The sequence below is a fragment of the Haplochromis burtoni genome, unplaced genomic scaffold (genome assembly GCF_018398535.1).
Source record: "Haplochromis burtoni strain Fernald_Lab_line unplaced genomic scaffold, NCSU_Asbu1 Contig_33, whole genome shotgun sequence".
Lineage (NCBI taxonomy): Eukaryota > Metazoa > Chordata > Actinopteri > Cichliformes > Cichlidae > Haplochromis > Haplochromis burtoni.
In genome coordinates this window covers 715,281-730,474 of record NW_024582394.1, presented here as the reverse complement: position 1 = coordinate 730,474, position 15,194 = coordinate 715,281, and the positions used below count along the sequence as shown (strand labels likewise).

The 15,194-nt window shown below is 39.7% G+C and overlaps 1 protein-coding gene across 13 annotated transcripts in view; it reads left to right on the top strand.

The window, feature by feature from the left end:
* Positions 1-15,194, top strand: part of rapgef2b (Rap guanine nucleotide exchange factor 2b) — a 104,271-nt gene that overhangs the window by 39,000 nt on the left and 50,077 nt on the right. For 12 of the 13 annotated variants that reach the window (XM_042219453.1, XM_042219451.1, XM_042219447.1 and 9 more), the window contains exon 4: positions 1,485-1,568. In XM_042219453.1, coding sequence (XP_042075387.1) covers positions 1,485-1,568 — 84 coding nt within the window. Of the gene's footprint in view, positions 1-1,484; positions 1,569-10,028; positions 10,194-15,194 lie in introns of those variants that run through there. The other variant, XM_042219454.1, reaches the window with a different exon arrangement.

The window sequence follows — 15,194 nt, the reverse complement described above, 5'->3', positions numbered from 1 at the left end:
GATACTTTATCTCACCAGCACAGCAGTTATATATGTTGACTCCCCTTGAAGCGCTCTGCATTGAATTGATTGCGTATAGACAAAAGCAAGCATTATTATTATTTATGATTATTGTTCTTTCTTTCTTTGTTTATATTCTCATTAGGTTAATATGTATGTCTCTTTGATAATCCTGCATGTACCACTGATAGAGGTTCAGCCTTTTGAGATTATCTCAGCGCAATCCCTGCGGTATCTGTGAAGACCCAAGGATACGAGAGATGATTACAGAGACAAAACTGATGAATTTTTAAATCTGAGGATATCCTTTCAACATTAGCAGCGTAGTTTATTAACACTGACGTACCGAATGTGATTTCTGAAAATTATATTTAGTGAGTTGTTTATCTGTAGGCAAATTCTCCTCAGTGGAGTCTTTTGATGTTCCTTAGTAAGGCCTGTGGTTCACATGAACTGCCACACAATCCTTAAAGCTGAAAAAAGTGTACAGTCTTGATGTTTAGTGTTGTTGTTTTTTACCTGTCATTTTCCCTGGAAAATGACTTGACAATCAGCTGCATCATCCAGAGGTCAGTGTGAGTTTATTTCAGAGGCCCATTTTCCTGTTTGTGTGGGGACAGAAATGAGTCTTCAGTTCATTCACAGTTCTCTCTCTCCCTTCCTTTCAGTTTCTCGCTTTTTTACATTTTTGTAATTTTATTAATCATTTGGCGCAGCGAGCAGTCTTGCATCACTGATGCATTAAGCCACAGTACCTGCACAGAAAATGGTGATAAGTAAACTGACACAGCAAATAATCTCCATCGATATATTGATTTGTACATAAACATTCTCAATTTACTGTCGTAGAAGGTAAAAGCAGGGAGTGTTCTGCCTTGTGGGCATTCACAAAGATAGCTGCAGACTCCACAGATGACTACTTGTTCTTATTATACTACTCTGTAGTCTACCTGGAGGATCTTTGTGCTTTTGGTGGCCTTGTAGTGTAGTTGTTGTGCATACAAGTCTGCAGAGAGCCTTGTACACCCACTGATGATGGAATCCATGCCCCACGGTGACCCTTTCATGTAGTGGCATAGATTAAGCAGGGAGCCCTTTTGGGAATTTCTGTCAAGAATTGTTTTTCTTTTTATTATCCACAGCAACAAATCAAATGAAATATTTCACCTTACTTGCAAATCTGTTTTTAATAGCCAGAATAGCTGTGATGCATTAGGATGCCTGGCGGTGTCTTACGATGCCAGTAGGATGTTGAATTGCTGACCCTTTGGATCCTGTTTGTTTTACGCATCCTGCAAATAACAGATTGAGACCCAGAGCATTTTGGGTTTCTTTGGGTTTTTTTCATCAGTTATAGGCTCATCTATCCAAATCTACAAAAATTCTCATTTCGTTCATCAACCTTAATTATATTTTTGGCTGCTTCGTGTCAAAATATCACCATTAATACATTCTGAACTAATGTATCTCTTTCTGTCTTTCAGCCCTGATGACATAGGAAGCTGCTGGTACATCCTGCTGTCTGGCTCAGTTTTCATCAAAGAATCCATGTTCCTGCCCAGAAGCAGGTAAGATCATCGGCCATTTTGAATGCTGTTTGAAGGTGTGATTTTTGGCAGTAACATGCAAGCATCCGCTTCCCTTCCAAGCTAATTTAAAATGAAAAGACAAATGTCTCTCTCACCAAGATTTGTTTCCTGTCTTATCAGCTTCTTGTTAACTTTTATTAAAATTGGCTTGTAAAAATGTTGCACAGCAGCAAATGTTTGCATGCAGTTATGCGATTTCACTAAAGAAAATTGTAACTTTATCATTGTTTCTTTGGTTTCTAAAACAGATTTTACTTATGTTTTTGGCATAACTATTTAATTTTAATTTATATCTTTTTTTAAAATCAGTTATTTAATACAGATAGTCATTTTAACATTTACCTTTGCAAATTGGTTAATTCTCATGTACAAGAATGTTGCTGGGACATCAACATGACTTCTCTGCAGTTCAAGAGAAATACATTAGGTGACTAGGTCGAGAATAAAATGCATGTCGTCATTAAAAATTATAAACCGTTTTTATTAAAATACATTTTTACACTCTGAAATTCTCAAACTATATCACCAACACTGCAAAAAGGTGAATGTACATCTGTCCATTCCTAATACACTTATCCAATTAAGGGTTGCATAGAGGGGAAGCTAGAGCCTATCCCAGCTGTCATAGGGTAAAAAGCGGGATACATAGGCATGGTTTGAAGCTGTGTAAAACCACATTATAGTAGCTTACACTGTAACACTTGTACTTTGCAAGTATAGACACCTTGACTAAATTGTATGGATTCCTCATCATAATTAAAAGATTAGCATAAGTCATGTCCTTTTAAAGCTTTTGACCTGTATCACAGTAGGCTCAATAACCTTGGGTAGAAAGCGTTATCGTCATCACCAGTTTAGAATAGTTGAAAAGCTCAAGTAACACAAACCATTTCATTAGTCTATCTCTTGGATAATTCCTGCTTTTTCTGATTTAACCATATTGCATATTGTTTTAGTTTTTTAAAGAGGGTTGAAAATAATTATTTATGGCACCTTCAGAGGACTTAAGACTCATGTTCCCCTCTCACAGCAGTGTTCACCACCTCTGAAGCCAAGACTCAAATGTTAAAAAGCTGCGATTTCACAAGTGGATCTGTTACATGAAATATCCCTGTAGGCGTCTTGAAAACAATGATCTTTTTATCCATTAGGCTTGCATAACACACCTACGGCCACTCTGATCTCGAGGCCGTCACTTTAGGCCGTGGAGCAGAACTGTTCCGGCTGTACAGCGGGAGTCCACTGAGGTCGTTCTTTGGGTTTGTACGAACGTGGGAGGCATTTAAAACGGAAGAGTTGATCGGAAATGTGCCAAAAAGCTAGCCCCCTCTTAAATATAACCTTTTCAGTTTTACGAAGGTGAATGTGTGTGTGTGTGTGCGTGCGTGTGTGTGTGTGTGTGATGCCGAAGGGGGATCTGAAGGTACTGGCAGATTAAAGTTAATGCTTGACCACAGTCACAGAGGAGAAGAAGGCCCTGAAAGTGTTTACTAAGCATATGTTGCAAAGGAGCTTGTGGAGGGTGGATCCGCTGTGCTGTGTGAGACTGTATGGGGTTGATAATTAGCTCAGATGTTCAGAATAAAGCCAACTGCTTTATTCAGGACTGTCACATTTATGTTTTCTCTGCTAAATTATGCATATGAAGCACCAACTGCACGTTGAGCGGTTTTAGTTTCTGCGAGAATGTGCTTCAGTGCCACTAGCTGAGATTCATGTGAGCAACTAGATGAAAAGAAGGCAATCTGGCAATAGTCAAATGGGAATATTGCATTGTACAGAGCACGCAACATACAGCTGTTCATTCACCACAGCGCTGACTTTTGTAGACATGCTGGGCGTGTAGAATGCAAAAGTCTGAATTAGTTGGATCAAACTTGACAAGCTTCTTAGAACGAAGTCTTTGTGATGTCTGATTGAGCTTATGTAACAATAGAGCAGGTAAATGTCTGTGAGCTTCTTTTTTACCCTCCACACTCTTCCAAGTTTAATCCAAGGGTAACATTTCCATCGGTGAGAAAGCAGAATGACCCCTAGTGTTTTGTTGGTCAACAGCATATTAAACATGGCAAAAGGTAGGCTCAGGCTACTTTAAACAAAAACTTTCAGATGCTGGTTTCTCTTTCCTCTATACAAATATGGATATCGTACGGCCTCACTCATACGGTCCTAGAGACTGGCCAGCAATCTCCTAGCAAACACGGGTATCTAAGTTTCTACAGTTTGCCTGGATGATATTGACTTGTTATCTAATAACAAAAAAATACACTCCAACTATTCGCCAACTGACTGTAAAACTAAGAAATCACAAGCTGTGATCATCAGCCTTCAAACTAAAAGTAGCTGCTTTTGAAACTGATATTTTGCAGGAGAAATGTGACGCTTTAATTCTGAAAGCAAACTACTTTTCCGCTTTTTGCACTTTTTCCAAGTTTTGCTGTTGGAAGTCAGTGTCTTCCATGTAACTGCAGCAATCCACTAACCAACAGAACACTGACAAAGAGGTTTTTCATGCAGTATTCTCTTTGCAACAACAACAGCAACTTCACCAGCAACCACTCACCACTAGTCAGGAAATACATCTTTCGCTAATGACTGGTGGTTACCAGGAAGGCAGCAACCAATCTGTAGGCCTGACTGAGGCTTAATGTGTTTCTCTGGGACACAGTTCTGGATGCGGCACCCAATCAAAATAAAAGGTTTAAAGCAGCTTTAATGCAGCTGAGACCATTTGTTTCAGATAGTGGGCCTACATCAAGACCCAGAGTTAGACAAACATGAATTATATAAAGTTACCTACCTGACTAACACAGGTTTGTTAATCTTAGTGAAACGGCACATACACTGTGTTGAAAACAGTTATACAAAAGGAGCCAGTTCATGCCAACAATGAAGTAGAGAAAAATATGCAATGTTAAATTTACCAAGGTAATTTACTATTGCACTGGCTGATTAGATTATGGCCAACTGTCATTGGTTGTTGTAGTTTTTTATATTCATACACTAATTTCATTAATGAAATTTTTGTATTAGCCCCCTAGTATATTGTAAGCCACTTGGCTCTATTTAAAAGAAAGAACAAAAAAAGGTGTTTTGGGGGAAATGAAGCAGAACCTATTTCCTCAGTGACAATCAGACATTTTCAAAATGACACATTCAATGGCACATTCTAAGTCAACGTTTCAAGGACTCCTGGGTCATGAAACTCACTCAGGTTTTGAATGACAGTCTGCATTTTCAGTTCAAGAATGAAAAGGAGAAGAATAAGACTTTTTCCTGACAGCGGCGTTGTGGCTGTATTCCTGTAACAGTGCTAGAGAAACTCTGTACAATCATTTAATGTGATGCAAAGCTGTAAACCTAACTGAAATTTTCCTGTTTTCCTGGTAGAAAGTGTGACTGTCATAGTTTCTGTATTAAAGCATTTGTTTGTCTTATCTTATTATGAACGCTTCTGTCGTTTTTTGTTTTTTTTTCTTTTCTTGTCTTTTACATGGATTGTTCTTATTAACGGTTTTCCTATAGGGGCAAAACACTGGGTGGTAAGAAAAGATCCAGACACACTGCCTCACCTAGTCTATAAAGAGGACAAATGGTGAAGGTAAAATGGCTCGGAGGGGAAATTGGTTGTGGCACGAGTAACTGAATGGAGTCCAGTGGGACTTCCTGAAGCTTTTAAAGATGTGGTGGAATTGGGTTTCAGACAGGCCCTACCCAGAAATGGCTGTTCATATCTACACTAGCAGCAAGGTTGAAAACCTGATACGTCTCCATCATTCTCTCAGTGCTTCTCTCGCTCTCTTACTGCCGGTAGCTGTAGTGACATCTGATCCAGGGGGGAGATGAATGGCTCAGTCATTAATCGTAGAAGCTGGAACTGTATGCCGTAAACCCAAAATCAAATATCACCTAAATAGATACATGTTTAGTCACGGTACGCTGAAGGCTAACTTTAGCGTACCGTGACCAAAGTGCACTACTGGTGATTTAGTCAGTTTTAAAAGAGACAGTCAGCCTTGTATAATTTGTTATGATTCTGCAGAGATTGTAACTCTTATTTCATAAAAAAAAAAATGTATTGGCATTTATAGAGTACTTCTTCAGCCTTGGTGAGCTTTAAACTGAGTGCAGCTTGTGTTATGTTCAGTGTTTCTATCGTAGAAACTCACATAATGCATTGAGGCCATTTGGGATACAGTATCCTCTGGCCTAAGGAGGTTTTAGACCACCAACTTTCCAATTAATGGACATCCTCAAAAACAGGACAGAGGAAAAAGCAGCATTTATTATTATTATTATTATTATTAAGAGACAGGAAGGCATTTCCGTTTAACTGACTGTTTACTTGTTTACTTTCATTTTTAGTTGCCACTTATTTCTCTTTTACACACAGTCTGTTTAGGTTAAGATACCAAAGCTACTTGGCTCGGGTTATAAGATAATGGTTTGATTAGAAATCTACACTTTCACGTTGTTAGCCACATGCAGGTTACCAGGGTGATGACTACATTGCAGATTTAAAATGTGCTTTCAGTGCATGACTGATGAGATCAGATGATAACTGCCTACCGAGCCTGTTAGCAGCCACAGGCTGGTGCTTCCTAGTGAGATCTATGGAAGTGATTACAACTGATAATGACCATTTAATGGGATGAAAACATTTGGAACGGGTGATCTGTTGTGACAGTTGTCTACCACTATATCACTCTGCACAGAATAACACTTTTTTTTTTGTAGCTGCCATTTTTCAGATGTTACACATCTATTTTTTGGGCCATTATTGAGATGGTTGTGTTTTAGGCGAGTGTCTTTAAAAGCTTTTCAACTACTGAGCTGTTAATGGTTTCAGGGATGAATTTTCCTTCAGAAGATTTTCCAGTGTGTTCCTTAAATTAGATGTGCCAAATCTGCAACTTTCAAATGTTAACAACAGGCTAAAGACAATCATTATTTTCACATGTACTCTGCATTCAACACTAAACTATTTTTAGCCACAGTTTCTAGTAACTGCATGGAACTGTGGACTTCCACCCTGAAACACCCTTTAGTAAACCCAGACCTATTTTACTTCCCTTCCTCCACGGTGCTGTGTGCATTCATTTTCAACATACTGCTATCAAGCTTCTTTCGTTCATCCACTTCCAAACTGTTTTCTCATCATCAGTCACTTCTTACACTGGGTAAACCAAAACCACAACTCCTAACATATTCATCCCGTATGGGAAAATTGCATTTATTGGTAACAGAGGAATGTTTGTATCATCACATCTTGTGAACTGCTGGGAAAAAAAGGCCGGTACCGATAAGACTGTTTCTTGACAGGCAGACTCATCTGTGACTGTAGATGACAAAATAATCCAGTGATGATTTATTCTCTTGTTGCACAATACAGATGTTTCTCAACGCCTCTGATGTCCATTTCCATTCTGTGGAACAGTTGCTGGCTGAACAGGAGATTTTTTTTGTTTGTTTGTTTTTTATTAATTCATTTCATGACTAGAAATGGTTACTGTGCTTGTGCATCTCATTATTTTTTTTTTAAATTTTAATTAAAATATTAGGTGCTCATCCATCTGGTATGATTTTAATGGTGGTTGTTGTTGACAAAGAAGTAAGTCTTGTTTTCTCATTTTAGAGCAATAGTATGTTTAAAAATAAACATTTCTAGGTCCTGCCAGCGACAGGCCACAGACTGTGAAACAGTACTGTTGGTTTGTTTTGACATGAAATTTTGACTTTGTGCTGAATATCTTATGTCCTCAGTTTATTCTTTTCTTTTTTTAAGGGGTTGTTCTTAGATACAACTCACACAGTCATGTGAACAGGACTACTCCACAAAATAACACTTATCATATCATCGGGGTTATCTTGCCTTTGGCTTGGAGGTTTTATTTTTCATTATTTTATTTAATTTTTTTGTTCAAACTGAAAGTCTGCTCTAAATCCAAGGACATGTAGTCTGACTATTAACCTGGCATCAATCATGCAATAAATAAATAAAACCCCATCAAGCTGCGAGTTGGGTTGAGTTTACCCAACAACCCTCAAGTTAAACATTGATCACTTGCTATGAAGTCTGTTTGTGCTACCAGAATGTTTGTTATTATCTTGCTAGTGAAGGGGTGTGTGTGTGTGTGTGTGTGTGTGTGTGTGTGTGTGTGTGTGTGTTTCTAGCATATTGTAGCATATTGATACTACACAACACTCAAGGTAAGAGATGGGGATTGATAAGAATTAGCAATTCCGATTCCATTATCAATATCACTTAACAATTCAATTCCCTTATTGATTCACATTAGCTCCACTTTGAGAGTCACCACCATCTCTAAGCAGCATATGAAAGTCATTACATTCATGTAAATTCATTTCATGCTGAGTTGTCACATGTTTGTGCATGTTGGAGGTATTTCCCCTCTTTGTTTGTTGTTACAGAGAACACTTTTCTTAAAAGTAGCACAGTACATTACTTAATCACACCCGGGAGAAAGACATTTGTTACACTACTCGTTAAGTTACTTTGATGTTACGGTCTCATAATTACCAGTTAAGAACATAAACTTCCTGCCCCACACACCAACACAAATCCCTATTCTAATGAAGACACATGCGATCTATCTCTTAGTATTTATGTATGAAGACAAAGCTGACAACACAAATAAAAGATGGAAACCAGCACAAAGAGACTTTAAAGTGGTTGTCACGATGATTCTAATGTAGAAACATGAAAAGATAGAAACTCAGACTACAGCCTGACTGCTCATCAGTTTGATACCTGTTGAAGTTCAGCAGCTGCTTCACCGCAAATGACTGCTCACTTTATTGCGGTACTGGGCTGGGGTCAGCATTTACTCAAATTCAACACCAGTCTGGGCTCTTGGCTAGCTTAGCGTTAGCGTTATGTCTGTGCCGGTGCTTGCAAAGAGCCGAACTTGTTTTGTCTGTGCCGGTGCTTGCAAAGAGCCGAACTTGTTTTGTCTGTGCAGGTGCTTGCAAAGAGCCTAAGTTGCGTTAACAGTATGATGCAGTTGTTTCGTCCTGGAGCAGTATCCATCGTGCTCCCATCTTTGTGCAGTAAAATAAAAGGAATGTCTACATCCACGCTGTAAACTGCACCACTGTTTTCCTCCTCCGATCCAGCTGATCGTAGCGAGAGTGCATGAACTGATGAACGGGATCGATAGGCAGACTGACCAAGGAACTGGACTACTCTGAACTGGTTCTTGATTCTCATCCCTAACCAGGGTTAATCCCGAATTCATCTGAATAAGATTAAATCTTTTTTTTATAGTAGTCTCAGGTCCTGTGATTGTAAGCCAGGACCATATCATCAGACCACCTCCTCCATGCTCAACAGTTGGTGTGAGTTGTTTGTCCTGCCACATTTAGTTTTTGCCATACATGGCGCTTTGTATTATGACCAAACATCTCTGCTTTGGTCTCATCTATCCAGTCGACCAAACCTAAGTTGTGCTACTTTTTTAAGAGGGACAAATATTTCTCCTGCCCTTCCATATATACCATATAAGCCATCATAATGTTTTTTTGTTGTGGTTGGTTTGGCTTGTCATGGATTTTAACATGCTAACACAGGGCTGTAGTTTGAGATGTAATTCTTGGGTCTTTTGTGTATTCTCTGAGCATTGCATGGTCTTGCCTCGGGATGAGCTCTGGAGTTATTGCAGGTTATATGTGAGCTAAGGAAAATTTAAATTGCATGACACTGAACATATTTCCAGTTCTTTGTTGGAAATGCCAGCTTTAGGTGTTTAAAATTTTAAATGCGATGATGCCGCTTATCTGAAAACACAGTAAAATGATCATTCCAGCTTAAAGCTGAGGAAAAATGTTAAAAATAATGTTTAGAAACTAGCAATCGAGCTTTTGAACCACAGGACACAACTAGACATTGAGGCAACTTGTGAGTTGGTCTTATATTTTTCATGTCTAAAATAAATCTAAACACTGTAATTAGAATATTTGAGTTCAGTTGACTTACTTCATTGAGTAACTTCTACAAGCAGTGTACTTTGCGCTGTTTATACGTGCACACGGGAACATACAGTCCAGCATCTCACTCACTCGTGCTTTATAACAGGAAGTGAGTCGTACGCTGGAATGCGGCCGTATTCAGCTCACCACATTACACAGAGCGAGAGAGAGAGAGACAGACAGACAGAGAGAGAGAAAGGGGGCAGGGCCATTGGACAGAAGCTGATCTACACTTTGAGCCACACACTCACATTCTCATACACAAATCTCCGACAGCAGTGCCGGTTTGTGTACAGGACAATATGCCGCAGTTACAGCGAAGTCTCGGGACTTGGAACATGTTTGCTTGGCTTACTCTGAACTAACAAGAAGGGATATTTCAGAAGGAGGGGTTCATCTTATCAGGTGGCTGTGTCACTCTAGGAGCAGATTGGCGTGTCGGGGGTGAGTCATCAAAGTACAGCTGCATGGAACTCTTACCTAGAAACACATGAGCGTACGGCTTACTGAAGTTTTGCCTAGAAACTCCTTTGTTTTTGGTTGTAATTTAAAAATCTTGACTATTCTCCAAGCCGGGAGCTGGTTGCAGTAAAACCTTCAAGTCTGGAATGTGAAGTATGACTTTGATGTTATTTTGGATTTGTCAGTGTGAGGAGTGTGCTGCCAGCAAAAGGGGTGTGTGCTCTTTTGGGGTATATAAAGGAGGGGGTTAGACACAACTTTTGGCAACTTTGAAACCAAAACAAAGATGGAGCCCCTGCTGTGGTGAGAACATGTTAGAAATGAGTGATAGTTGCAGTGATGACTGATGAATGTGTTTGGGAAAAGTTGCAAGCGGCTAGCGTAGTCGCTCTTTCTCTACACTCGTGTCTCCAGTGCCCTTTTCTCTTTGCCTTTTACAATGTCAGTGAAGCTGTATTTTGGGAAGCAAAAGTCACGAGTCAGTTACACATTCTTGGATGCGTTGTCAGCGCCTATTTCAGATGTGCTCGGGCAAAGGTTTGGAATATGCATGTGGTGTGGACCATGCTGTTACTCTAAGGAATTCTGTTTATCTTTGCAAGGTGAGGTTGGATCATCAAACTCGGCTCTGACAGGATGTTGGTAAAGGCTTCAAAGCCTGGATGCGGTTTTCATTCACTTTAGCAGTTGTAGCCAAAGATCCATCTGACCTCCCACTCCCTCCTTCTCTGTGCTGGGTCAGAAGTCTTGCATATCTGAGGAGTTTAATCTTTGTCCTTCTCAAGGGTCTGGTGGGTTAAAAAAGCCAGTGTGCCCTCTTACCACTTACTCAGTTAAACAGCTTAAAAGAGGAGAGGAGACCCCCCACTCCTCCATCCCTCACTCCCTTCAGCTCAGACCAGGGGTACAGATTAAGTGTTGCGTTGGTTCACACAGGCAGCGGAGTGGATCCGAGGCTAAGGCGGTGGGCTGCCGGGCTGGTAGAATGAGAAGCTGGTGATGCATGTGGAATGACATTCCAGACGCCCAGGCTTGTTGTATAACGGAGGGGAATGCAAGGCTGCCGAGGCAGGGGAGATGTCAGACAGTCGACTGAGAGCTTCAGGGTTTAATTTGAAGTTGAGATGTTGGCTGCCTGTCAAATGACAGCATAGAAGCAAAAATGGGGATGTTCTCTTCACCATCAATTTCTTTTTCTTTGTTTTGTTTTGTTTCACATAGACTTGAGTTGTAGTGAAATTCTTGGCTGATGTGATTTTGAAATAACAATATTTGCTTTTGCTTGTATGGTTTTCATCATTCCTTCTTTTGGGCAATGAATTTTTAACTTGAGGTAATCTCTTGCTTATTTAAGAAGCTTTATGCTTTGTGAGAACGTAAAGGCCTGAATTTCAATATGTGTTATTAATCATATGTGTCACAAAATAGGACATTTGCTATAGATGCATTCTCACACTTATTTGCTATGAATTCACTGTGAGACACATTTGGACTGCACACAGACATTGTTCTAGGAAGCTGGTTTAAAGACCCCTTGGTGTCTTATCCAATGGGCGTTTGTTGGCTTCACCTCTGTTGGGTCTAAAGAAGTTGAGAACTGCAGTGCACGCATAAAGATGGGCCATGGTAAGCTTTGAAAAGACAGAACAGGTTCAGACCTTTGTTACATGAGATGGATGGAAGGAAATGGGAGCGACTGCTTTCATTTGAGTAGTAAGTGTATTTTTGCAGAGCTTGCCTGAGGATTAAAGTACTGTTAATGTGGCACTTGATTAAATATGTTTTTTGTTTTTAATTTGAATGGCATACTTTGAGTGACATGAGTGGTTTGAAATGAATTACTTTTTTTCAAGTTAAAAACAAAACATGTAAGCTGTCAAATTAACAAAAAAAAAAAAGGGGGGAAACAGCAAATTTTTCAACTGTTCAAAAACAAAAGAAATGCATTGTCTTTATTATTTTTGTCCTGTATTTTTCACAGCTTAACTTGAATTTTTTCTTAAAGAAACAATAAATTCAAGCAAAATAAAAAGGTGACGGAAATATAAAAGGTTACAGATTTACACAGTAAGTGTAGCAATATTTTGGTACTTTTACTAGTGATCATCTTTTCTTTGTGCTGTGCTTTGAATACTTGCTCAAGCATCTGGCACCTTTCCTATCTTTTTTTCCTTCCCTTTTTTAAATTCCTTTATCTGGTTTTGTAGGTTCATCAGCCAACACACACACACTGTAGTTCTCTGGAAAGAAAAAAACAACCTCACGTTAACTTGTGGCCCTGAATTCCTCGTTGATGAATAATTCATACCAAGTAGTGTGTGCCTAGACCTCTGCCTCTTTAGTTACAGCTAATAAAAATTGAATATTTGCATGGGTATGCTTTGCAGAGTGTGCTGTGTGGCAGTGTTGATTGCTGGAGAGTTGCTTACATCCCAGTCCACCTAAGCATTAGCTAAGACAATCAGTGTTTGCTCTGAATGCATTATTTGTTTTCTAATTTACATTACCCTCTTGGCAGGCCCTCTACTTAATATTTGCTCAGCACTAGTCATAGGGCACTGGAGGCTTTAATCCACAAACAAGACACTTTTGTTAGAAAACACGCTCCTACCCCCACACACTCAACTTCTATAATCCCTTCTTTAATATTGCACACTGCCAGTGGCCCTCGCCTCCTGCAAAATGGAGGAATGGATTACTAAAGTCAGGAATGCAACGGAGGAACATGATTGAACATGTCACGTTCCCGTTTGTATTCTGGTGGCCTAACGTGTTTTGTGATGCTCATTGGGTGTTTTCGCTATCTCTTTTCCACTGTAGCATGAGTCGAAGGAGGCTGAACAGGATCATAGCTGGCACCAACGCAAACGTCCCTAAAACCAGATCAAAAGCACTTGTTCATTTCTCTGAAGCCGCTGCCCAGCTGACAAATCATCTCTGGTGGAAGGAAGTTCCAAAAAAAAAAAAATCACAGCATTTGTCTTGCGAGAACACGAGCGAAAATACTGAGTAAGCTGTCCTTACAGCGGCTCTGTTTGGCCCTGCGGTGGAATTCAGGCTTGTGTATTTCAGGGATACGAGCAGAGTTAGTAGGCATTAAACAGAAGCTCAGGCAAAGCAAACAGTGACAATCAGCATTAACCCCCTCGCTGCCTTTGCTCACCAAGGCTGTGTGGCCCAGCCAGTCACTCATGTTGCCTTTGATTTCAGTTTGTGCTTCTTAGCAAAACTTTACTGTGGAGTTGTGTGAATTATAAAGTCGACAAATAGCTCAAGTAAAATTTGCAGCTCTGGCAGAGAAACAACAGAACAGCTGACAGGAGGGAAAAACACAAAGAAAAGAGAAAAAAGTCAACAAAAGGAAGTAGAAAGGGGAAAGCAAAGCCAGCTAAATCAACTCGTAGAAAACAAAAGCATCACAAAAATCATTACTCGCTCTCTGCCAAACTGACAGGTAGAGGATCTCCAGGTTTTTCTTGGCTGGTGTTTATTCCCCGACTTGACCAAGCTACACCCACAACATGAAGCCACAAGCCCAAAGCTCTAAAGCATTTAGGCCATGCTGCGCTGGAGGTCTGCTCCTGTCGGGAATGATTGATGCAGGCTGGCACGTCCATAGGCTCACAGCACTACCGCTGCTCACTTCATCTGTGGGTGCTGAGGAGAACTTGAACACCTGGAATTACTCAGTTTGTGTCAGTTGCAGAGTGAGGTTTGAGTAGATGGCAGGTTGCCCGAACAGAGCAAGTCACATTGACTACCACTGTTATTAATTAACCTGCCCAGAGATATATTTTTTTCTTTTTTCCAAGAAATAGTTTAGACATTGAAATATTAAGAACTTGTGAAAACTTCCCAGAGCCTAACAGTGGGCTTAAATGATTTAATCAACAGTCTGAAACCACATGCATTTGAGTCACTGTCAGTTATAGAAGCAATAAGCAGCGTATCCTCACACTTTATGATTAGCAAAATGACCTCAGATATTTGCAGGAGTTTTAAAATGGTGTAAAATGCCCAGTGTGTTGGGTTAAAGAGGTTTTCACATTTTTACAACAGCTGACTTATTGAAACCACTGAAATTGTAATTCCAATTTTTCCATCTGAATTTGTCCTGTAACGTGTATAAACGTGCACACACCAAAGGTTTTGTGTTTTTATAAATCATTTGTCCTTAAAGAAAAACACACTGTGGTCAGGTCGGCATAGAGCGCTGATGAGTTTTTCCTGATGTTTCTAAAGAAGGAAACTGAGAATTTGAGTTCATTCAATTCTCACGAGAAGGCAGCAGCAGGGAGAATTTCATGGTTTGATCCAGGAGCTGAAGATGTATCACGACTGCTTTTTTTGCACATATTTCAGGATGTCAGTGGGGCAGGCTGAGCTCTTGTTAGCTTATTTAGAAGAACATCTGAGGAGACAGAATAATAATTTCAGAAACCGAATAACCCAGAGCAGCATTTGGCTGTTTGTCAGGGGGAAGATGGTATTATTTTATATCACTGTGTATTCAGCGCTGAGGTGCGTTTTGAGCTTCAATGGCCAAATTTAGTGAAAAGATCGAACTTTGTTTAAAAAACATAAATGCCGTAAGTTCGTCCAGCGTAATTATGTGCTCGGTGTGAACGGCTACAGCGTGAATCAGAAAAACATTTTTGAAGCACAGATTATTTTCATGGCTTTTATGTGTGTAAAAGCATTAAGAAAACAAAAAGTCACATGTAAGATTTGTTTAAAAAATAAAACAATGAATTGACAATTAGAACTTGTTTCGGATTGAATTTTCTATGGACTGTTTGCTCCATTTACCAATTCAGGAAAAAATGTTAGTTTCCAAACCTAACTAGAAATGCATTTCATACTACAAAACCTCATCTCCTAAAGCTCAGCTTTGCAAAACAGGTCAAACCTGCCACATAAACTCAACGTGCAATCTTTTTATTTGGAGTCACTTGAGTTTATCTTAAAACACAGTGATGTGGATCACATTCACAACCAAGAGATGTTTAAAAATAACAAACAAGGGAGCCCTTGTCTCTACGTTGAGGTCTGATTCTGGACAAAGGCGGCATTCTTTCCCAAAGCCACAACTTGGATCTCTTCATGCTCAGTTTCCACTGCAGCTCGTCGTCTTCGAGACCTTTTAGTCTCTGC